At 42.0% G+C, this 26,281-nt stretch overlaps 1 protein-coding gene across 1 annotated transcript; it reads left to right on the forward strand.

Annotated features, from left to right (window-relative positions):
* Window positions 1-977: 977 nt before the first annotated feature.
* LCA5L (lebercilin LCA5 like) lies at window positions 978-26,216 on the forward strand. The gene is made up of 7 exons (XM_023191754.3): window positions 978-1,337; window positions 7,699-8,213; window positions 10,333-10,470; window positions 20,329-20,413; window positions 21,765-21,868; window positions 22,041-22,158; window positions 25,467-26,216. Exons 1-7 carry the CDS (start codon window positions 1,016-1,018, stop codon window positions 26,192-26,194), a joined length of 2,010 nt encoding a protein of 669 aa, XP_023047522.1. The 5' UTR covers window positions 978-1,015; the 3' UTR covers window positions 26,195-26,216.
* Window positions 26,217-26,281: the final 65 nt, after the last annotated feature.

Raw genomic sequence — 26,281 nt, forward strand, 5'->3', positions numbered from 1 at the left:
GGGTTTTTACAAAGATGCAAAGGCAATTGAGTGGGAAAAGGAAAGTCTTTTCAACAAATGGTGCTGGAGCAATTGGATGTCCAAATACCAAAAAATGAATTTTGACCCATAATGAGTAACTCAAAATGGATTATAGACTTAAAGTAAAACTTCTAGGCCGGGCGCGGTGGCTCAAGTCTGTAATCCCAGCACTTTGGCAGGCCGAGACGGGTGGATCACAAGGTCAGGAGATCGAGACCATCCTGGCTAACACGGTGAAACCCCGTCTCTACTAAAAAACATAAAAACAATTAGCCGGGCATGGCAGCGGGCGCCTGTAGTCCCAGCTACTCGGGAGGCTGAGGCAGGAGAATGGCGGGAACCCGGGAGGCGCAGCTTGCAGTGAGCCGAGATCGCGCCACTGCCCTCCAGCCTGGGCGACAGAGCGAGACTCGTCTCAAAAAAAAAAAGTAAAACTTCTAGAAGAAAGCAAGGAGGATATCTTTGTGACCTCAAGTCATGCAAAAATTTCTTAGATATAACACCAAAAGGATCATACCTTTTATTTTTTGAGGCATGGTGGCTCATGCCTGTATCCCACTACTTTGTGAGACCGAGGTGGGAGGATCACTTGAGCCCAGCAGTTCAAGACCAGCCTGGGCAACATAGTGAGACTCCCATTTCTACCAAAAAATAATAAGTTAGCCAGGCATGACGGCACACACTTGTAGTCGCAGCTACTCCAGAGGCTGAACTGAGAGGATCGCTTGAGCCCAGGAGGTCAAGGCTGCAGAAAGTCATGGTCACGCCACTGCACTCCAACCTAGGCAACAGAGTGAGACCTTGTCTTTAAAAAAGAAAAAAATATATATATATGTGTGTATATATATATGTGTGTGTGTATATATATGTGTGTGTGTGTATATATATGTGTGTGTATATATATATAAAAGCATAGGTTCATTTTAATGTCAATAAATATGAATTCAAAAATAATTTTATTAGGTTTTACTTTTCTTTTATTAGGTTGTTTGCTATGTCTTTGGCTGATCTAACAAAAACAAATATAGATGAGCATTTCTCCAGCGTGGCATTAGAAAATGATAGGAGATCTGCAGAATGCAAGAGAAGCCCAGGCACAGGCGATTTTTCACAGAACAATAATGCTTCCGATAAGAGTGTTGATTATAGCAGATCTCAGTGCTCCTGTGGAAGTTTAAGTTCTCAGTATGATTATTCAGAAGACTTTCTCTGTGATTGTTCAGAAAAGGCCATTAATAGAAATTATTTAAAGCAGCCTGTGGTTAAAGAAAAGGAGAAGAAAAAGTATAATGTTTCTAAAATCTCCCATTCTAAAGGTAAGGAATAAAATTTCCCAAGCAAGACCAAATTTCTGGTCATAATGATGTTATTTTCCTGCACTAGTGTTTGAAGTGGTTCATACTCAGTTTTATTGTTTTCCCATATTGTAAATGTGTATTATAGGTGAACTTTTCTAGAAGAAATTAGGAAATAGAGAAATTTAGAATAATTATAAAATAACAGAAAGGCTTCAGATGTAAAGCCTAGCCCCTGCATGGCTTACCCTACTGGAGCCTACTAGTGAGGTTAGTTCCGTTTTTAGTTAACAAGTGGCCTTGTTACAGAGTACCACAATACTTGGATTTCACTGGCTTCTTGCCTTTCATCTCAGCTGAAGAATCAGTGTTTGAATCGCCAGTGAAATGTAAATACCTGTCTCAACACCCCAAGAGGATGGTCTCCAAGTCCGGTGAGGCATATTGGCAAAGACCATCTTTTGAAATGGAGATGGTTCAAAAGGCTGTTAATAATGTCATTTCTTTGCAGATTTTTAAAGTACCAATTCTATCAGGTCCCAGCTGTCCAAATTGGAATTCACTTGTGCTATCTTTGATCTCCTTTCTTCCTCCTTCCCTGCCCAGACTGTAATTCCTTCTTCCCATTTTAGGCAATCTTGAGCTCGTAAGTATTCCTGATATGGCTAGAGCTCTTGTCCACATTGACCATCAGAGCACTTCAGTCAACAGGTGGACGATAAAGGGCCTGCTGTTTGGGGGGCACATCTGCCACTGTCATGTCCACACTGCATCTTGCATCCCCAGCCTGCTGTTACCAGCTGTGTCCAGGACCCTCTGTGCCACTTCTGGAACACCCAGAATCTTCAGTTCCCCTGCTATAGGGCAGGGATTCTTTATCTAAGACACATGTCTGTGAACCCCATGAAATTCTATGCATTTTTTTGTGTCTATGTGTGTTCGTAAACTTTTCTAGAAGGGCCTGTGCCTTTCACCAGAGTCTCAAAAGGTTAAATGTTACTTTTCTAGAGAGGTGGGGGTCCTACCTCCACTGGCAAGGCCCTCTCATGCCTGGACTCCATCAAAAATGAACGTCATGGTTAGATCCTACAAATACAGAATTCCTTATCCACATTTGAAATTTACAAATCTCCAAAAACCCAACATCTTTCACATCCTTGGCATCAAAGTTGATTTGGCAACAAAACCCTTATTTGAACTAACATGAAGCAGATCTTTACTTAGTTCACTTAGTGTGAAGAGTCATTATATTTCACTGCAAAAGTATAGTTTCATTAAAGGGTGTTGTTCCAGACCCCATGAGAGAAATGTGGAAAATACCATATATGCACTCACCTTTAAAACTCCCCAAATTCTGCAACATACCAGTTCCAAGGGTTTACAATAAGAGATCTTGAATCTATATACTGCATTTTATATTGATCGTAAGCTTTTCTGGGATCATGCAAGAGGGCAGTTAGCATTTATAACACTTTCTACAAGAGAGAAACTGCATTTCGAGTTCTAAGTACCTTATAATTTAGCTTTTTAAAGCTGATTCCTCATTTATTTATTCAACAAATGCTTATTGAGTTCTTTGTGCAAGATGCCTGTTTATAAATTGAGAACAACCTAAATTAATTCAGTTACTTCACAGGAGACCAGAATCCTAAATTCCATTATCCAGAAGAGTAAAAGGTTTGCTCTTACTTGGGTATCCTTTTGTATATTAATACTCTGAAATTATTTTAAGTAACTCTTGCATGCATCTTTAACTCAGATTTTTATGTCCCAGGAAACCCTTGCCCAGCGTATGATGAACGTAAAATACTAATTGCAACCTCAAGCTTTGTCACAGAACAATAAAGTATTTCCTCATCTTTTTCTTTTATTCCCCAGTTCATGTTTTGCCAGTGTTTGCAACACCAAGTAATTTCTTCCACCCTGGTGTCATATAGTTCTAACCCAAAGCGAAGAGTCTTAATGTTTTAGCCAGTACAGCCCCTTCTCAAGCAAATGTTCAATTTTTTTTTTTTTTTTTTTTTTTTTTTTTTTTTTTTTGAGGCGGAGTCTCGCTCTGTCGCCCGGACTGGAGTGCAGTGGCCGGATCTCAGCTCACTGCAAGCTCTGCCTCCCGGGTTTATGCCATTCTCCTGCCTCAGCCTCCTGAGTAGCTGGGACTACAGGCGCCCGCCACCTCGCCCGGCTAGTTTTTTGTATTTTTAGTAGAGATGGGGTTTCACCGTGTTAGCCAGGATGGTCTCGATCTCCTGACCTCGTGATCCGCCCGTCTCGGCCTCCCAAAGTGCTGGGATTACAGGCTTGAGCCACCGCGCCCGGCCCCGCAAATGTTCAATTAAAAGTAGCTCTCTGACCCCAAGGGCAGGTAATGCTGAATGAGGAACCACCAACAGAGATTCAGAATTCACCAAAGAACAGTAACATCAGAGATTATTTTCAATTCCCATCTTAGAAAATTGATGAAAGCAAATTTTATGGCAGAAAGACATTTCATGGAGAAAATTACAAATATGAAATGAGGACTTCAATTTAATAGAATTTTTGCTTTGGTCAAACATTGGAAATTTACTTAACTCATTGTAAATAGCAAGCAATATAGTCATACAATTTGCTTTTCAAAGATTATCCTTCTTTTCTAGAAAATGTCTTTTCAGAACTCTTTCAGTTACGTATCCTGTTAAAATTGCTTCCTTGACGGATTTTCTTTGTCAATACAATGCCAAAAACATGTCATGGTCATTCAAGACATTAGTATGCAAAAAAAAGTTAATTTACCACATCCAAATGCTTGGAATACCTTTTGCCCTGTTGTCCTTGGTCAGGTATAGGTGGACAACCTAAGGTAGTATTGAAGAGACACCTTCTCTAGCAGGCTAACAATGGAAACTACCGAGAACAGGAAGGGGAAAGGCTCCTCCTTTGAACCTCTTCTTCACCCTGGTTCGTGGAGAAAATGAGTTCATCTTTTTGGGGTAAAATATAGTGTGGACCCCCCAGTCCGTATGTCAGAAGCAGAGCTGAAGTGAAGGTGTGGAGGAGCACAGGGATAGAATGGAACAATGAGACCAAAGGGGACAATGACAGGAGAAGGAACTAGGATGAGGCCAGGCGGAAGAGGAGGAGGAAACAGCATGGACTAGGGAGGACAAGAGAGCTTCTAAAGTAAGGGTTTGAGGAGGAGGTGGGCCTGGGGAGACAGGCTGGGAAGGAAGACAGGCCTGTTTGTGGGTGAAGTGAGCATGGGGACATTCTTAGAACTGTTCAGAAGAGCATACGTCATTATACATAATGTGCAGATGCCGTTTTGGCAACTGTGGACTTAAATTTATGTTTGTGGTGAATTAAGTTGACTGAATGTTTTAAATTCAGTGGTTTAAAACTTAGTTGTCCTAAGAATAGTCATTCAGCTAAATCTGCTTCTATTATTTGTGAAATGGGATTGAAATTATAAATTATACCATTCTTATGTGTGGGTTAGGATAACAAGATATAAAATCGTTAAGGAATACACCCTATTCCAATTTTCCATAGCCTTTATAGTTACACAAGTATGTGTGATGGATACAGTATGAATTTGTTACATACCCCTCAAATGCAAGTGGTATACTTACCTTTCTGAAGCCAACAAACCTGGCTTGTCCTCCCCACCCACTCACTAGGGTAGACAGGAAATTCAATCTCAGACATGTTTGGGGAATGAGGGAATATGAGGGGGGAGGGATGTGGAAAGGGCCTTACACAAATAATTTTGGGGGAGGAACCTCTGCCCTTCATTTTTACCGCTTACGTGTTCCTTGTCCAAGCCACGTGATCTTTAAAAGGCCAGCCTCTCCCCTTTCCATAGCATCCATGCCCTCTGTGCACTTCTTGACTCCTGGGGCCTTGGCCAGAGCTCCTGTGGCCCTGGCGTTTAGTCCCTCGGCACCCTCTCATGCCTCTGCCCTCCCATCACTTGAGCATGGCATAAGAGGGGAATATAAGCCTCCAGTGCCCATGGAGCCCATCATCCATCCTTCTCATCTCAGTGAAATCCCTCTCTCCTCCAGGGTCAGAGCACCTAAGAGCTGGAAGACATTACAAGTTGGGGGTCAGGTTCAGTCATGCTGGCCATAGTGTAGAACATGTCAGTCTTTGCCCACCCCTATTTTAAACCAGCCGGATCCATATGGCCTGGGTCTAGAGCTTCCCTAGCCAGTGCCCAGAGTATTAAAGTGTACGGCCTCAACAAAACCACAGACACCTCTTCGCAGGCCTTCTAGTAGATGTCCTAGAGGCTGGCCTGCTCTGCTTCCCACTTAGTGTGCTCAGAAGCCTATTCTAAAATACTCAATATTCAGCCATAGCCCCTACTAAACTGTGTGAAAATAAATACACTTGAAGACATAATTGCAAAGACAGGCCACCGGTTATTGATGTGATACTGTGTTGTATAATCTGTGAGTTCTTTCATAGTTATGATTCAAATGCTTTATCTCCAGAAAGCATGCTTTGGCTCTCTTAGTTCATTGTTTCTATCACAGGTAGAATTGCCTGTTCCCACCCAACACAGACAGTGGGTTCTGTCTCACCACTTCCTAGCTGTGTGCTCATTGACAAGGGACATCCCCAAGCTTCAGTGTGTTTATCTTTAAAATGGGATAATAGTACAGTGATTTACACATGTATTTAACATACTCAAATTCAATTATGTAAGCTTGGTGCTAAGTGTGATGTTTTTTAGAGACTTTTGTTTAAGACAGACCCCTGGGCCGGGCATGGTGGCTCACGCCTGTAATCCCAGCACTTTGGGAGGCCGAGGCGGGCAGATCACGAGGTCAGGAGATCGAGACCATCCTGGCTAACATGGTGAAAACCCATCTCTACTAAAAATACAAAAAAATTAGCCCTGCACGGTGGCAGGTGTCTGTAGTCCCAGCTACTCAAGAGGCTGAGGCAGGAGAATGGTGTGAACCCGGGAGGCGGAGCTTGCAGTGAGCCGAGATCGTGCCACTGCACTCCAGCTTGGGCGACAGAGCGAGACTCCATCTCAAAAAAAAAAAAAAAAAGGGAGACTCCTGAACACATGCCAATTACTTCATTTGGTGCCCAGCCAAAGTAACAGGAAAAATTGACTGTGTTGGATTTATTCAGAGATGGAAAATCAGTATCTGTACAAATAGACTCATATAATTTGATGACCTTTTGAGGGTCATTTTGAATATATAAGTTCTTCACATTGGGCTGTCATGTTACACTCTAATTACCCTTAACATATTGTTGAAAGGATTACATCAGATAATCTACAGAAAGCATTTAGTTTAATGCCTGACATATGATAAGCACTTAGTCAGCTATTATCATGGGGTGGGTGGGTTGGTTGGTTGGTTGGTTGGTTGGTTGGTTGGTTGGTTTTTGAGACAGAGTCTCACTTTGTCACCCAGGCTGGAATGCAGTGGTGCAATCATAGCTCACAGCAACCTCGAACTCCTGAGCTTAAGGAATCCTCCCACCAGGGCTTCCCGAGGAGCCAGGACTATAGGCATGTGCCACCAAGTTAGGCTACTTTTTAAAATTTTGTAGAGGCCAGGTACAGTGGCTCTCGCCTGTAATCCCAGCACTTTGGGAGGCCAAGGAGGGTGGATCACTTGAGGGTCAGGAGTTTGAGATCAGCCTGGCCAACATGGTGAAACTCCATCTCTACTAAAAATACAAAAATTAGCCAGGCGTGGTGGCAGACACCTGTAATCCCAGGTACTCAGGAGGCTGAGGCAGGAGAATCGCTTGAACTCCGGATGCAGAGGTTGCAGTGAGCCAAGGTTGCACCACTTCACTCCAGCCTGGGCAACAGAGGGAGACTCCGTCCCAAAAAAAATAAAAATAAACATAAAAAATTGTGGTTTTTTTAGAGACGGGATCTGACTCTTGTTGATCAGGCTGGTCTCAAACTCCTGTCCTCAAGCAGTCCTCCTACGGCAGCCTCCCGAAGTGCAGAGATTATAGACATGAGCCACTGCACCTGGCCTATTACCAGTTTTTAGTCTAGCTGTTACAATAGAAATTTAAGTACAGATTTTAGAGTCAAAGAAGACCTGGTTTTCAATCCATTCTGTGTCACTTTGTAGCTATGTAACCTTGGACAAATTATGTAAAATCTCCAGCTATAAAATATAGTACAACTGCCCTTGAATAATTGTATTAAATGAGATATTTATATGTAAACCACCTAGCCTAAAGCATGGAGATTGATTAAATATTAGTTTTTTTCCCCTTCTAGTTACACTTATGCTTGTGTGTATGTGTGTGGTGTGTGTGCAGGGGGGCGTGGGAGGGCAATTATGCATATGTGCATATTTGCATATCTGTATATATTACTAGTAATAAACTGGATTATCTGCTTACACAGGCCAGAAGGAAATCTCAGTTGAAAAAAAGCACACCTGGAATGCATCACTCTTTAATTCTCAAATCCATATGATTGCCCAAAGAAGAGATGCTATGGCTCATCGAATACTCTCAGCAAGGCTTCATAAAATTAAAGGACTGAAAAATGAATTAGCTGATATGCATCATAAATTGGAAGCCATCCTTACAGAAAACCAATTTTTGAAACAACTTCAGCTTAGGCATTTGAAAGCTATAGGAAAATATGAGAATTCACAAAATAATCTACCTCAAATTATGGCTAAACATCAGAATGAAGTAAAAAATTTAAGGCAACTACTTAGGAAATCCCAGGAAAAGGAAAGAACGGTATCTAGGAAACTTAGAGAAACTGACAGCCAGTTACTGAAGACTAAAGACACCCTGCAGGCACTGCAGAAACTCTCTGAAGACAAAAACCTTGCAGAAAGGGAAGAACTCACTCATAAATTATCTATTATCACAACAAAAATGGAGGCAAATGACAAAAAAATACAGGTCTGTATTTCAGGAGCCCAGACAGTTTAAAATTTCGAAGTGAATAGAGAGAGGGTGTGAATTAATCATGGATGCGCCCCCTCTGTAACAAAGTGTTACTAACTGCTTTGCTCGGCTTGGCGTGCTGCACTAAATAATTACTGTCTAATAGAGGGCAGGGTTTGAAGGAAAAACAAGCAGCTCAAACTAGAAATGTTCATCTGTTGCAGTGCACAAGTGTTCACTCTGTGGCTAGGCTGGTTTATCTGGAAATGACCATTCTCTAAGAGGATACAGCTACAGTGCTAAGGGACTTTTTCCCTGTGCTTTAAAGATTGCATTGTGTTACGTGAAACCTCTCTTTGAAGTCAACCCTCTACCTTAAACTGTTGATTAAAAGGCTACTTCCCTAAAAACCTACTCAGTGCATCCGTTCAGTGCCTTTTGCATTCTCCGTCACCATTTTGGCCAGGCATTACCACACAAACATTTGTAGTTATTTTCAAAATAGCAGTTTTTCCCAGATAATGTTCCTGGTAGTAGGGAAGGAAAAGGAATTAAAATAATTCAAGAGATGACTGGATTGATTTTCCTCAACAGTACATGGTTGTCAAAAGCCTGGGGATTACATTATAAGGGATGACCTGGGAGAAGGAATTGATATCATATTAAGAATTCTCCTGCATATCTTACATTAGATAGTTTGAGTCTGTTTGGATATAAACATAAATGGAATTAATTTAGGATTTAATTATTTAATATTTGATGCTGAAACAAATATTTTCTATGATCTTGAAGTAAGTAAATACCTGGTTCATTTCCTCCACGTTTTTATCTCAATTATTTCTTCCATTGTTAAAATTCTCTATTTTCCAAAAAATTTTTTTCACATGAAATTGATATGTGATCTACAGAAAACAATGAGCAACCTCATTTTTCACTCTTGTATACAAAGTGATATTATTTGGCCTTTTAGGTAATATTGTATTCATCTTAGCGTATGTCTGTCATGCAAAAGCAAATCCATTTTTATATATGTATCTAAATAGTTCATGTTTTTATATCCATACATAAAACCAAAACAAATTCCATAACTATTTTCTTTGATACAAAAAGCACTTATCAAGTATGAGAAATTTCTGTTTGGTTGTAGGCATTTAGTGGAGGAAAACTGTTTTGTGAACCAAAACGTGTGACTTGTGTAACACTGTTTTAGGGAGTGGTATTTTTAGTGATTCTTTCCCCCTTTTAGCCTTCCATGTCTTCCACTTTTCCTGTCTGGGAAAGGACTGCTGTTACAATGGAGGAGGTCCTACTTTATGTTAAAACAAAGACAAATGGTCCTTTTGGTAAGCCTTCTGTCAAGTCCAGATCTAACAGTTCTCAGTAAAATAGTTCTCGTTCCCGAGAGCAGATGAATATGTTTTGGATGGCTATTGAGTTAAATGAGTCATTTCATTGCCTTATAGTCCATCAGTGTGGATAGATGTGGTGGTTTGAGTCCCTTTTATAACATTCAGTTTCTGTTGTCTGGGAATGACCATCCATGATGTCTACTGACTTCCAGGATCTGGTCAGAACTGTTAAATCAGGTGGGTCACAGTGGCCTCACGCCCGTAATGCCAGCACTCTGGGAGGCCGAGGCAGGCAGATCACTTGAGGCCAGGAGTTCAAGACCAGCCTGGCCAACACAGCAAAACCCCGACTCTACTAAAAATACAAAAATTATCTGGGTGTGGTGGCGTGCACCTGTAAACCCAGCTACCCGGGAGGCTGAGGCAAGAGAATCACTTGAACGCAGGAGGCAGAGGTTGCAGTGAGCTGAGATCGTACCACTACATTCCAGCCTGGGCAACACAGTGAGACTCCAACTCAAAAAAGAAGAATTTTTAAATCAAATTTTAGAGTATGTAAAAAACAGGCTCAAAACATGTGATATTTATTCTCTAGAGCTGGGATCTGGAATTTGGGGGCTTTCTTTCAGTTATACTTCATTCTAATATATGTCCCCTATATAAGCCATTCACTAAGATTGTATTGAAAATGTGCACTTTTTATAAATGTAGTTAGTTCCATGATAATTAAAGTTGTTAATATACTAACTTGGTTGCAAAATAGTTAAAATATATACTGTTTTCAGAGCTTGGAAAAACAACTGAGGTTGAACAGCAGAGCCTTTAGTCGGCAGCTGGCTATTGAGACTCGGAAGACTTTAGCAGCTCAAACAGCTACCAAGACTCTGCAGGTGGAAGTAAAACACCTTCAACAAAAACTTAAGGTATTTCTTTTAAAACAAAATGTAAGAATGAAATTCTGTTTCCCGAAATATATGAGCTATTTATGCCTATTATATCTTTAAGTGATTTTTTATTTATATATATATATATATGTCTCCTCTCCCCTTTGCAGGGGGCCTGGGCCCCCATCCACAGTTCTGTTTATCTTTCTTTCTTTTTTTTTTTTTTTTTTGAGATAGAGTCTTGCTCTGTCACCCAGGCTGGAGTGCAGTGGCATGATCTCGGCTCACTGCAGCCTCCCAGGTTCAAGTGATTCTCTTACCTCAACCTCCTAAGTAGCTGGGACTACAGGCATGTGACACCACGCTTGGCTAATTTTTGTTATTTTTAGTAGAGATGGGCTTTTGCTATGTTGGCCAGGCTGGTCTTGAACTCCTGGGCTCAAGTGATCCGCCTGCCTTGGCCTCCCATAGTGCTGGGATTACAGGTGTGAGCCACTGCACCTGGCCTAAATTACGTAACTTCATTAATATCTTTCTCAGATATTTTCCCTACAATCATATGAACAGAAGATCTGCAATTATTAGAATGAGTTACAGCTTGGTGAATGTGTACTGTGATTAGAAAAATATAAAGTCTATTCATTAACAAGGCTTCTTGTTACCATTCTTATTTCATCATGTTAAGTAATATAGCATTTGTTAACATTTTAATGTAACTCAAAATTAATGTTTAAAAACATGTAATATTTAAGATAAATTTTAATGACTCATAAATTTATCTTAGTTTTACTTACAAATGTGTTTGAAAAACTGTCTTTTAAAAATATGTATACTGCTTTAAAAATAAGAATTTTTAAAAATATTTTGTCGGCCGGGCGCGGTGGCTCAAGCCTGTAATCCCAGCACTTTGGGAGGCCGAGACGGGCAGATCACGAGGTCAGGAGATCGAGACCATCCTGGCTAACACGGTGAAACCCCGTCTCTACTAAAAACTACAAAAAAACTAGCCGGGCGAGGTGGCGGCGCCTGTAGTCCCAGCTACTCGGGAGGCTGAGGCAGGAGAATGGCGTGAACCCGGGAGGCGGAGCTTGCAGTGAGCTGAGATCAGGCCACAGCACTCCAGCCTGGGTGACAGAGCGAAACTCCATCTCAAAAAAAAAAAAAAAAAAAAAAAATATTTTGTCAAGCTTTTTGCTATCTTTCTGCCTCCAAGATTGGTAAAATGTCCAACAATTTAGATAAGATGCTTAAGAAATACTCAGTTTCAAGCCTTAACTAATAAATCTTAAGCTTGATTCGTTAAGACAAGGATCTTTAACTTTTTTTATTTTTAAGGAAGGCAAAAATGAGCTCCTTTAGGCCTCTTTTACAAGGGCCCTAATCCCATTCACAAGGATTCTGCCCTTGTGACCTAATCACCTCCCAAAAGGCCCAGGTCATAAAAGTAGCACTGTGGGGGCTAGGATATTAACATAAGAAATTTAGCACCATATCAATAATTTCCCCCCCCCTTTTTTTTTTTGAGACAGGGTCTTGCTGTGTTGCCCAGACTAGAATGCAGTGGCACCATCTTGGCTCACTGCAGCCTCGAAATCCTGGGCTAAAACGATCTTCCCACCTCAGCCTCCCAGGTAGCTGGGATCACAGGTACATGCCACCATACCCAGCTAATTTTAACAATTTTTGTAGAGACGGGGTCTCACTGTGTTGTCCAGGCTGGTCTCAAACTCCTGGGCTGAAGCAATCCTCCTGCCTTGGCCTCCCAAAGTGTTATGATTACAGGTGTGAGCCACTACACCCAGCCTGATCTTTACCTTTTTTATGACAAGTAGGCAATTTAGATTCCCCAGGAACCTTGAGATCACTCAGAGACAGGAGAAGAATGCTGGGAGGTGAGGAGTTTGGACAGAGCTGGACAAGTTGGATAATTCATCTGATGAATTATGTTGGTATCATTGAGAACTGGGATTTGGAGGATGGAAGAAAGAAAATTATCCCTTTGTAAAGAAGAAAAAAGAGCTCTTTTCCTTTTTTCTATGGAGTTCCAGGAAACTTCAAAAAGAATACACAGAACATAGGCATGGCTATTGTAGCTAGCTGAGAAATCTAACAGAAGAGACTTCAAGATCCCCTGGTCACAGCAAACACACACACATATGGAGACACAATTGGAGAATTTTAAAATAAATTTTGCGCTTCCTCATGCAGACATATGAATATGAATAATATGCAGCCATTAAAAAAAACATTTCTTGCCAGGCGCAGTGGCTCGCACCTGTAATCCCAGCACTTTGGGAGGCTGAGGCGGGCAGATCACCTGTGGTTGGGAGTTGGAGACCAGCCTGACCAACATGGCGAAACCCCGTCTCTACTAAAAATACAAAAATTAGCTTGGCATGGTGATGTGTGCCTATAATCCCATCACTCGGGAGGCTGAGGCAGGAGAATTGCTTGAACCTAGGAGGCGGAGGTTGCAGTGAGCTGAGATTGTGCCACTGCACTCCACCCTGGGTGACAGAGTAAGACTCCATCTCAAAAAAATAAAAAATAAAAATAATCATTTTTAACAGAGAAATGCTTAATACTTAATGAAATGCTTAATGAAAAGATAGAAAATTCTATATACAGTAAGATCCAAATTTATTTTTAAAAAGAAAATTAAATGTACCTCCACACAATTGATATCTATATATCTATAAATAGCAATGAAGAATCTTGATGCACTACTATGGAATAATCTCTAGGATGCATTGGTAAGTGAAGAAAGGGAGGCAGACGAAACTGTAATATCCTTGATATGGTTTGGCTGTGTCCCCACCCAAATCTCACCTTGAATTGTAGCTCCCACAATTCCCACCTGTCATGGGAGGGATGGGTAGGAGGTAATTAGATCATAGGGGCAGGTCTTTCCCGTGCTGTTCTGGTGATAGTGAATCAGTCTCACGAGATCTGATGGTTTTATAAAAAGAAGCTCCCCCACCGGGCACGGTGGCTCACACCTGTAATCCCAGCACTTTGGGAGGCCGAGGAGGGTGGATCACAAGGTCAGCAGATCGAGACCATCTGGCAAACACAGTGAAACCCTGTCTCTACTAAAAAAATACAAAAAATTAGCTGGGTGTGGTGGCAGGCACCTGTAGTCCCAGCTACTTGGAAGGCTGAGGCAGGAGAATGGTGTGAACCCGGGAGGTGGAGCTTGCAGTGAGCAGAGATCCGGCCACTGCACTCCAGCCTGGGTGACAGAGGGAGACTCTGTCTCAAAAAATACATGAAAAATAAATAAATAAAAAGAAGCTCCCCTGCACAAGTCCTCTGTTGCCCACTGCCATGTAAGAAGTCCCTTTGCTCTTCCTTTGTCTTCCACCATGATTGTGAGGCCTCCCCAGCCATGTGGAACTGTGAGTCCATTAAACCTCTGTCCTTTATAAATTACCTAGTCTCAGTTATGTCTTTATCAGCAGCCTGAAAACGGACTGATACAATCCTACTTAAGACAAAGGAAGCAACAGAAATATATCCACTTTTTTGCCTACATTTAAAAAAGAAACCAATAATAGGATAACAGCAGAAAAAAAGAGAATAGAGTAGAAGAGACAGCTCTAGAACCGAGATTTCTTTGTGGAACCATGTAAATCTTTCCATAAGTATGAAGCAGAATTAAATGTAAAAAAAAATTAAAAAGCAGCTAGGCGCATGGTGGCTCATGCCTGTAATCCCAGCACTTTGGGAGGCCGAGGTGGGCGGATCACCTGAGTTCAGGAGTTCAAGACCAACCTGGCCAACATGGTGAAACCCCATCTCTACAAAAATACAAAAATAAAAAAATTAGCCAGGTGTGATGGCGCATTCCTGTAATCCCAGCTACTCGGGAAGCTGGGGCAGGAGAAACGCTTGAACCCGGGAGGCGGAGGTTGCAGTAAGCTGAGATCGTGCCATTGCACTCCAGCCTGGGTGACAGAGCAAGACTCTCTCAAACATACAATACAATACAATACAATACAATACATAAAATATAAAAAATAAAAAATATAAAAAAATAAAATATAATAAAATAAAATATAAAAAATAAAATAAAATAGTAAAAAAAAATGCTATCCCTAAATATCCAAAGTAAAATGCAGATGAACCCAAATGTGTATACAGTTAGCCCTTTGTAACTGCAAGATGCAGAACCTGTGGACAGGGAACGCTGACTATATCCTACTGGTGGCACAAAGCCACAGAAGGAAGTCATTCCAAGTGACTTAAAACACATAATGTCATTGCATATGGCCAGTGAGATACACTGTAAGGACACAAATAACTTTACAAACAATCTGACACTGTTTAGTAATGATATCGTTGGTAATGATGGTGACGTTGTTGTTTTGAGAATGTTGTGTATATCTTATGGGATACAGCTCCCGATAGATTATGGTGGTGTCATTGAGAACTGGGATTTGGGGGATGCACAAAAAAAAAAGTACAGAAGAGAGAGTCAAATAAAAATCCTGTAGTCCTGATTTTGATCTGAAGTGAAAGTGTACAACATTCTCAGAGTAACCAGGAGCAATGAATACCCCCAGCACCCAGATTATGGTCTGTAAGTTCCATATCCCACGAAAACAAACCAAGACTCCCTAAAAAATTCTAAGTCTGGTACAGGAAATACATTAGATGGGCCTGGAACGTATTGTCATACAAAAGCAAGGAAGCTGTGAAGGACCATTAGGGTAGTATCAAAAGGACTCAGGCCCATCTAGAATAGGTTCTTAGTGGCCAAAGATGGGGAAATTTGAGGATCAGTGAAGATAACTGCCCAGGTTAAAACTTATCAAATGAATCCACAGTTCATAATGAAACTTAAAAAACTAAACACCTCAGTGATGAGTCACTTGTGGAGGATACTAGGGAACAGCATGCTATTTTGAAGACTGGTCAGTAGAGGACAAGAGGCAAACATTTTTACCTTTCCTATATGAACGACTCCTCAGAGTAACCAAATCATTTGTGAGGGGATAAGATCCTGCTTATAAAAGCATTCCACTCAATAATGAAGAAGGAATGACAGGATTAGAATATCACTATTTTGGAAACTCCTAATGAATTAATGGCTCTAATCAATGATCATCAGTGGTTCCTAGTATCACAAAAGAGATACGCGCTTCCGGACAGAGGTACACACCACCACCTACTCATGCCAAAGAACCGAACCTAAACCTGGTTACACACTGGGCTCTACCTACCAATTGAAAAGCAGAGGGGAGAACATGCTCAGGATGGGATGCAGTCAGCAGTGTGAGACTGTGGGAAACTGCATTACAGATACCCCCATTTCTACGATTAAGTAGCAAAGCAGAAAAAATAAGAGGTGAGAGTGAGAACCTATAGATTAAAAGACAGTAAGAGATATATTAATCAGTCACAGTGTTTTGAACCTTGTTTAGATTCTAATTCAAACCTTTTAAAAATGATAGAAAATGGGGAAAATGTTAAACAAACTGGATATTTGGTTATGTGAAGGAATGATTGATTGGGGGAAGTGGAATGAAGACACTGCAGTGAGGTTTTAAAAGGGATACCCTTGTTTGCTACAGATACTGAGATAAGTTATTAGAGGGCTAGGTTTGCTTCAACTAAGCCAGGGCTGGGGAGTGGGGCCAGAGAGAGTGGGAAACAGGAGATGAACTGTTCATTAGTGAAGCCGGGGCCTGGGCTCATGGAGGTTGACTGTACTATTCTACTTTGATTTTATATATATATATATTTTAATTTGTATAATAAAGTTTCAAAGGGAAAAATGTTTTTGAGATTACATATTTTGTGCATTTTTAAAAGAGTAGAAATGGCTAGATCAAGAAGGTGGCCCGAACACATGCTTTTTGTCCCTCCCTGCCAAAGCCCCATGGAAATGACAGAAATTGTATTTTTAAAATAATGCTCCAAGGTGCATTATTTGTGCATGGTGGCTTACACCATTTTTTGGGAAGTTGAGGCAGAAGGATCTTTTAAGCCCAAGAAGTCAAGACCAGCCAAGGCAACAGAACAAAGCCTGTCTCTACAAAAAAATTTAGAAATTATCTGGGCATGGTGGCACACATCTGTAATCCCAGCTACTCCAGAGGCTGAGGCAGGAGGATCTCTTGAGCCCAGGAGTTGGAGGCTTTAGTGATGGCACCACTGCACCCGAGCCTGGGCAACAGAGAGAGACTCTTGTCTCTAAAAATAAATAAAATAATCCAGAATCCCAGAAAGGATACCAAAACTACCAGATCTAACAAAGAATTTCTGGAAGATAAAAAAGGGGTTTTTCTTTTTTTTTAGATTGATGAAACCAAACATAGACAATCACAAACTAAAATATGCACAGATATACACACACACACAGAGAGAGAGAGAGAACTGGACAGATGCAATACTGCCTTTTATGACCTAGCCTTGGCAGTCACACAGCATCACTTCTGCAGTGACGAGGTGGTTCTAGGCAGCTCAAGCAGTGAACTCCACCTCTTGGTAGGGTGTCACAAGGTCCTTGAAGAGCATATGGGACTAGAAATCTTGTTGTGGGAATTCTAGGAAAATACAGTCTGCCACATTAACGAAAGTCATTGAGCTTGGAAGAGTCTGGTCCCAAAGGTCAGAAGTTCTGTTTCTTTACTTTGAAACTCATTTTCAAAGTCATCCCACACCGAGGTCTAGGCCCACTTCTGGAGTATGAGCCGAAGTAAGAAGAGGGATGTCAGCCTTCCACAGCTCCCACATGAGGTACTGCCACCCGTCTTATACCCAGGCTACAGTCACACTCCTGCATTAAGACATTGCTTTCTATCTAAGTTCTGCAAGCCATCAACGCTGACCTTAATATGATTCCACACCATGACCCAACTTCCCCTTTAACTCTTACTTGATACCCTTTGCGCTTGCGGGGAGTCTCTGCGCTGAGTGTTCCACGAGCATTCCATGAACATTCCCAGCCACGGACTGTCTTCTTGTTTGCCTTGACTGATTGAACCCAACTACACAAGTCTCCCGGGTTGTGTTCCAGCCTGCCGTGTTAGACTTCTGGCCCAGCTCTGTCGTGGTGCCCAACCTGAAGCTCTGCTCCAAGCCTCAAGGAGGACTATACTCCAGGTTGCTTCCATTTGACCCCCGCCACCCCTGTGGCAGCCCCTTGTTGTTCTGTTCTTGCTCTGCCTCCTTCCTGCTCTCTGTTGCTGACCTCCAAGTGTCCAGACCAAATCAAAAGGTAGAACTGAATTTTTCAGGTAACCAAAATTTGTCCCTGTAAATATGAAAATGTTTCTTAACCAGTATGGATGAAAAATCATTCTAAAATGTTTTACACAGTATCCTTCATCTGAAAGCTATTATCCAGAATATACCTGATCAACTTTTCATGGTGATGAACTGTCAGCATTTACTGTTCTTTTGGCTAAGTGTTACCACAATAAGAAAAGAGAGTCGGCCGCGCGCGGTGGCTCAAGCCTGTAATCCCAGCACTTTGGGAGGCCAAGACGGGCGGATCACGAGGTCAGGAGATCGACACCATCCTGGCTAACACGGTGAAACCCTGTCTCTACTAAAAATACAAAAAAAATTAGCCGGGCGAGGTGGCGGGCGCCTGTAGTCCCAGCTACTCGGGAGGCTGAGGCAGGAGAATGGCGCGAACCCGGGAGGCGGAGCTTGCAGTGAGCTGAGATCCGGCCACTGCACTCCAGCCTGGGCGACAGAGCGAGACTCCGTATCAAAAAAAGAAAGAAAGAAAGAAAAGAGATGAACTGTTAACATTTTTGCCTCCAGAAACTTAAATTCTAGAAAAGATTAATATTCTCATGGTTTATCCTTTTGTGTACCTCTGATAATAAACTAATTTTATGATTCAAATGAGTAGAAAATCTACACTGTACAATTCAGGTACAAAATATGTCATGTTCTTTATTTTCTGTAACTGAGCCATACTTCCTTATGAGCCCCAGTCCCACAAATTAGGGATGAGGGTGGCAGTTGGACAAGGAGAAATGGATACAAGCTCGTCACAGTCTCTTCTAACTCCCAACAGTCTTATGCTAGGTTGTCTCTTAGACTTGCAGACGTTTTCCTCATCCCTGTCTTCTGTCTCAGTGGAGATGGCATCCTGGGCATGAGAGAAAACATATGTGTACTCTTGGTGGAGCGGAAAAGAGGCCTCTGGTCTGTGTTCTGCCCTCTGGCCCCTCTCTAGACCTGGTTCTCCTGATGAGTGACTGGTCTTAAATTCCCAGGACCCTGTCCGATGTGTACTGAATGTGGCTACTAAAACTCCTGGCCTCTTCTCAGTCTGGTCAAATAAATCCTGGTGATCTTCCCTTGCTGACTGTTGATGCAAATGCTCTGAGAGGCATCCTCCATCTGATCTCTGGCTAGATTCTCTATCGCAAAGCCTGTGCTATGGGAGCACCTGGACCTGTAACCTTAAGGACTCCAGAGCAGGCGCAGCTCCCTCCACAGGTCCCACTGGTTGCACAGGGAAGGGAAGCACAGTCTCCGGCCTGGAGACAGTATTTAGCCCTTTCTGACTTACCACTTGGGCAATACCACGTTACTTTAGCTCCATGATGAATGGGGCAGGGAGGTGCTTTTTAAGGGGCTTGCAATTTTCCTGGACCACACTAAGCCTCTTGCACTGAGACTTTCCCAAACTGCAGAGATGTTACTTACCCCCGAATATCTCTTGGCCCCTAGATTTGACCCTAAGGAGCACAAGGAGACGAGCGCTCGCTCTCTCTCACTCTCTCTCCCCCCCCCCACCTCTGTGTGTGTGTGTGTGTGTGTGTGTGCGCACATGCACGTCTGTCACACTCTGACATCCCTGGGTTCCTTCCCCCTTCATATATGCCCACCTCTCTTAACCATGGTTGTTACTAAAATTCAATGGTCGTGAGTCCAAAGTCTTTCTTGCCTCCTGGTGTACATATGAGAAGGAGCATTTGATATTTAATAAAAACCCTTTTTTTGTTCCTCAACAAGTTATGGTTTCAAAACATCTGTTTTGCCAAGACTCCAAAAAGTCAGTATTGAAATTTAAAATGGAACAATGATACCCTTGTTCTAGGCTTTCCCCCCACTGCCCTTGTCTCGATGTAGCCCTGTCTCATAGAACTTTCTATTAGATGGCGGAAATGTTCACCTATGCCGTCCAACACTGCAGTCACCAGTCACACGCAGCTGCTGACCACTTATTGGAAATACAAACAGTGTGGCTGACGACCTAAATTTTAATTTCATTTCATTTAAATGAAATCACAACATATGGCTAGTGGCTACTGTAGGGCACAGTACAGAAGAATATTTCATAAACTTCAAGGCCCACAGGACAGAAGGAAAACAGTGGACAAGCTTACCTGCAAGGCTCTTCAAATACTGTCCCAATTACAATAATGTGTCACTTTGTTTAAAAAGCTAGTACTTTTTGATGTCAGGAATGGTATGGGATGATATGGCCTATTTCTGTTTCTTCTAAGATCTATAGATTTTATTCAAAGGATACTGAGCTCATTTAAATTGTTTTTTTTTTTTTTTTTTTTTTTGAGGCAGAGTCTTGCTCTGTCGCCAGGACTGGAGTGCAGTGGCCGGATCTCAGCTCACTGCAAGCTCCGCCTCCCGGGTTTACGCCATTCTCCTGCCTCAGCCTCCCGAGTAGCTGAGACTACAGGCGCCCGCCACCTCGCCCAGCTAGTTTTTGTATTTTTAGTAGAAACGGGGTTTCACCATGTTAGCCAGGATGGTCTCGATCTCCTGACCTCGTGATCCGCCTGTCTCGGCCTCCCAAAGTGCTGGGATTACAGGCTTGAGCCACCGCGCCCGGCCTAAATTGTTTTTAAAAGAAATCAGGGTTGACAAAAGCAAACATAGAAAAATTGGTTTTGTGGTTCTTTTTAGGAAAAGGATCGTGAGCTTGAAATTAAAAACATCTATAGTCATCGAATACTTAAAAATTTACACGACACAGAGGACTATCCAAAAGGTATGTTTTAATTACTTTTGCTCAAAATCTATTTTTAAGTATCTAGTCAGATTGTCCTAATTTAGGTAGCCAAAATAATGGATATTTTCAAAAATCACTTCATTAGGCATTAAAATACATTTTGTGATTCTAGAAGAAGAATGAGACTGAGATGATGAGATGGCTAGAAAGGAAGAGAAATGCTTTCCTGTTCTCCCACCCTCAGCACAGCCCTTTATGTCCTTTCTTCAGGTGGAGCAAGAGGATAACTTCAGCCTGAAGCAAAATGTCTGCCAAAAAGGGAACTTTCTATGTGTATCTGTTAGCCAGTGTATGGCTTTTCAAAATGAACTTTATTGGGGTATACTTTACCTCAATAAAATGCATCCATTTTAAGTGTGTACGCAGCTCAGTGGGTTTTGACAGATGCTTATACCGATGGAGCCACCACCCTAATCAAGATATTGAATATTTCCACGTCCCCAGGAAGCTTCCTCGTGTCCCTGCAGTTAGTAGACCCCTACCTCACCCGGCAACCACTGACTTTCCTTTGGTCACAATAGCTTAGTTTGTCTGTTCTAGAACTTCGCGTAAGGGGACTCCCACAGCATGAACTCTTTTGTATCTGGCTCCTTTTGTTCAGCATAATGTTTTTGAGATTCGTCTCTACTGATGCCACTATCATTAGTGTATACCTCTCACTGGTAAAGAGTCTTCTTTCCTTCAAGACCACATGCACTTCTTTCCCCCCAAGATCTCCCAGCAACAGATTCGACTCAGAAGTAGCATAGGAATACTCAGCCCTGTTTTATTAGAAGAGGTAGCTACATGTTTACTTTCCAGATGCAACAACCTCAAATTTCCTTGCCTGCCTTTGTTTGCTTCTGGCTTATAATTTAGAATAACAGAGACGATGAATCAACCAAGGGGGTGTTTAAAAGATATAATTTCCTTCACTTTTCAGAGCAAGTGCAGTCTAGAATTAGTGGTCATGTGCTTTAGCACAGACAGTCTAACCACTGATCGTCAAGAGCTCTGCCACAGGACGGCTCGGTGGCCTGGCCTCTCACAATGACACGTCTGCCTTGTTGAATCCCATCCACAAAGGACAGCCTTGTCCTCCAACAGCAACACTGTCTTATCCTAACACCTACCTGTTTTGTATCTAACACTGTGGGGCCCAAAGTAAGACAAAGCAAGGGCCCTGAAGGGAAAAACAGGAAACTTAGCAAATGCTATATATAGAGAGAATATTTAGAAAATACTTAGTCTACTTTATTATTACATTGCATTAATGTTATTTTATGTTTAAAATCAATATTGCATCCAAATGTAAAATATGTCTCTGACATATAATCTACCTGTTCTATAGTTTCTTCAACAAAATCAGTCCAAGCAGACAGAAAAAGTTTGCCATTCACAAGTATGAGACACCAGGGAACCCAAAAATCAGATGTTCCACCTTTGACAACCAAGGTACAGCAAACTTGGAATCTTGCAGTGTCTAATTAAACATGTCTTAACGAAAATAACTTAGGCTACAGTCACTTGTTCTATGTGAAAAGTATTTGTAATCATTAGACTAAAATGCAAGGTAAAGTTATGTAGACCCCCCAAAATGTGTTTTTGCTGCTTTTCTAAATCATAGGGTAAAAAGGCAACAGGAAACATGGATTGTAAAGAAAAATCAACTGAAATAAATCGTGAAATTCCTCACTGTGTCAATAAACTACCAAAGCAAGAGGATTCTAAGACAAAATATGAAGGTAATTTTAACAACTTTTTAAAGTCTGTCTTACTGGATTTTTTTATTGTGAATTACTGTATGTATATATAAAGCACACATAAAACAGCTGGGCACGGTGGCTCAGGCCTGTAATCCCAGCACTTTGGGAGGCCGAGGTGGGCGCATTACCTGAGGTCAAGAGTTTGAGACCAGCCTGGCCAACATGGTGAAACCCTGTCTCTACTAAAAATGCAAAAATTAACTGGACATGGTGGTGTGCACCTGTAATCCCAGCTACTCAGGAGGCTGAGGCAGGAAAATCACTTGGACCCAGGAGGCAGAGACTGCAGTGAGCCGAGATCATGCCACTGCACTGGGCAACAGAGTGAGACTCCATCTCAAAAAAAAAAAAAAAAAAACCACACATCATAAAACAGTTTCCAGAATTATAATAAAAGGAACACCTGTGTACCCAGTACCCTGCTTAAGAAACAGTACATGAGTGCTCCTTGGAACACCCATGGGCCCTTCACAATCATTATTCCCTCACCCTGCCCACCAGAAACAACCACCATCTTGGGTTTTAGGCCAGTCATTCCCTTGCTTTCCCTCACAGCTCCCTGTCTTTATATATAGCTATATTCGTCTGCTTGGGATGCCATAAGAAAATACCATAGACTGCCGGCTTAAACAACATTTATTTATTTTCTCATGGTTCTGGAGGCTGGGAAGTCCAAGATCAAGGTTCTAGCCCTTTGGCTTCTGGTTGAGGTTCTCTTCCTGGCTTTAGATGCCCCACTTCTCACTATGTCTTCATGTGGCCTTTCCTTAGTGCTTGCACAAGGAGGGTCAGGGAGAGAGCACCAGTGCTCCAGTTTCTTTTTATAAGGACACTAATTCCATCATGAAGGCCCCAACCTTGTGATCTCATTTAACCTTAATTACTTCCTTCAAGACCCAGTCTCCAAATATAGCCATACTGAGGGGTTAGGGCTTCAACATATGAAATTTGGGAGGGAGGAACACAAACATTCATTTCATATTAGTATCCTTAAATAATATATTCAGCTTTGGAAAACTGAGTAACAAATTATTCAAACCCAGCTGAGCAAAGGGCAATATTGCCACTTTTGAATAAAGACTTCCAGGAAAAGGACTCCAGCTTCAGCTGCCCTCAATGTACAAGGCACCCAGTCAGTGGGTGAGGTCATGAATCATCCTGGGATCTGGCAGGGCTTTTCTGGGCAGGCCCAAGAGAGCTAGGGCCAAGAGAACGGGCTGCTCAAAATTTCTTATTCTAAGATCACCAAGGCTCACCTCCAGCTCTCGGGAGTAGGTGGAAACAAACTGCTTCTATGGGGTGCAAGGAGAGTCCTCAGCTGGCCCAGGCTGCAGGGTTTGATAGAGAGCACACCACTTCATCAGCCATGGGCAAGACAGGCCAAGGCCCTGGCTCACCTGGTGTTTGGTACCTGGAGGTCTACTGGAGCGGGGATCCCAGTCTATCTCCTCATCTCTGGTGTGCAGCTAGCATCCTGGGATTGCCCTTCATAATTTCCTGCAGGTTCGTGTCACTCCCCTTCTCTACTGGATCTTCTCTTTCCTAAGCCAAGTCCTCCTCTTTCTTGGTAAATTACATCATGTTTTAAAGAGCGCAACCTTCACAAGCTTCTTGTAAATGGGTGCGGGTAAGGGAAATTGGTATACCTCTCATCTGGAAGTGTCATTATGCTGCCCTTACACTTGATTCATAATTGCCTAGATAGGAAACTCTAAGTTGGGGGTCATTTTCCTTTGGAATTTTGAAGATGTGGCTCATTGTTTCATGTTACATCACCACTGACGGGAGATCTGGGTGCAGTCCCGCAAGGCTGGGCAAGAGCAACTTCTGGGGAAAGAACATGCACGATGAATGAGTCCCAGAGTTTACTCAGGGCTGCAAATCAGACATGTTCCCTCAGGCAGCATGGAGAGCCCTTGTTGAACACATTGGGCATTCAGCAGAGGACCAAGAAGGGCCTCACCTTAGTTGTGAGGCCAAATAATGTTTAAATAACACAGTAGTTTGACAGAACTCACCCATAAAGCCACTCTCTCTGTTGCAGTTTGGTGGAAACTGATCATCAGTTGCAATTGCACTGTGGTCACTGGTGTGTTTAAGTTTTCCGCTTATTTTTCAGTCCATTGTCCTAATTCATATTATCCTAGAAAGTGTATCCATTCATTTGACAAATACTTTGTGCGCATACACTATGTGTCAGACACTGTTCTAGGCATTAGGGAGACAGCAGGAAGCAAATGCAAAACCCTGCCCTCATGGGCTTATATTCTGGTATGGGAACATCTTTCCCCATCAGTTCACATGGATCCAGCTCATCGTCTATAATAACTGCCTGGAATTCCACAGACTGCACGTGCCATACCTTATTTAACCACGATTCCTTCGGCAGATGTTTAGGAGGTTTTACTGTTACTAAACCATGCTGCAGTGAACACCGCTGCACTTATCTTTGTCTATTTTTTGTAGGTTTGTTCTAAGAAGTTGTTGGGTCTAAGAGTATATTCACTTAAAATGTTGATTGATACTGCCAAATTGCCATCCAAAAACGCTGTGCCAATAACACAGCCACCAGTGGGGACCAAACATTCCCATTGCCCCATCTTCTCACCAGCTCTAGAAATTATTTGCCAATTGGATGGATGAAAAATGTTCTCCATTGTTTTGTTTTGTTTTGTTTTATAACAGCTCTGCTCTGTTGCCCAAGCTGGCATGCAGTGGCACAATCACGGCTCACTGCAGTCTTGTCCTCCTGGGCTGAAGTGATCCTCCCACCTTAGCCTCCTGAGTAGCCAGGACTACCAGCATGCACCACTACGCCCAGCTAATTTTTGTATTTTTTTGTAGAGATGGGGTTTCGCTATGTTGCCCAGGCTTGTCTCAGACTCTTGGGCTCAAGCAATCCTCCTGCTTCAGCCTCCCAAAGTGCTGGAATTACAGGTGTGAGCCACTGCACCCAGCCATCACTGTTTTAACTGGCACTACATCCAGTTAGTAATGTTGAATGTCTATTAATAACCTTATTGGCAAATTTTATTTCTTCTTCAATGAATGTCATTTTTCTTTTGGTTTCATAATTCCCATTTGCTTGGGAAATTCTAAGAAACTATAACATAACACATTTGTTAATAGCACCCTTCTCTGTAACCTATTGTCTGTGCATCTATTTTCTTACCTTTTCTGTTCAATGTGCTTGTGAGGCGGTGCAAATAAGTGTCCTAGACATGCCATCCTGAAATAGAGATCCATTCATTTTAAACAGCACTAAATTGCCTATTTTTCTAATACAGATTTATCAAGGGAAGAGAAACATTTGGAAGTGCAAGTACTGCTGGAGAATACTGGAAGACAAAAAGACAAAAAAGAAGACCAAGAAAAGAAAACCATTTTTGTGAAAGAAGAGCATGAATTACCACCAAAAATAATTGAAGTTATTCATCCTGAAAGAGAAAGCACTCAAGATGTTCTAGTAAGAGAAAAGTTTCAAAGAAGCATGCAGAGAAACGGCATGGATGACACACCTGACAAATGCACTGCTCCCTACACGAAAGGCCCCCTCAGACAAAGAAGGCATTACTCATTCACAGAAGCAACTGAAAATCTGCATCATGGGCTTCCTGCTTCAGGTGGGCCAGCCAATGCCGGCAACACAAGGTACAGTCATAGTACAAGCAAGCATCTCAGTAACAGAGAGGAAATGGAGCTAGAGCATTCTGACAGTGGGTATGAGCCCTCATTTGGCAAGTCTTCCAGAATAAAAGTGAAGGATACAACTTTCAGAGATAAGAAAAGCAGTCTCATGGAAGAACTCTTTGGATCAGGGAACGTGTTGAAAACTGACCAATCAAGTCCTGGTGTTGCAAAAGGCTCAGAGGAGCCTTTGCAAAGTAAGGAGTCACATCCCCTGCCTCCCAGTCAGGCCTCTGCCAGCAATGCTTTCGGAGACTCTAAAGTAACCGTGGTAAATTCTATTAAACCATCGTCACCTACAGAAGGAAAAAGTAAAATAATTATTTAAATATAATCAATATCCTAATGCATTCTGGTTTGATATAATGCTACTTATGTGCCTTGCATCTTATTTTTGAAATGTGTAAGAGAGGGA

The sequence above is a fragment of the Piliocolobus tephrosceles genome, chromosome 19 (genome assembly GCF_002776525.5).
Source record: "Piliocolobus tephrosceles isolate RC106 chromosome 19, ASM277652v3, whole genome shotgun sequence".
Lineage (NCBI taxonomy): Eukaryota > Metazoa > Chordata > Mammalia > Primates > Cercopithecidae > Piliocolobus > Piliocolobus tephrosceles.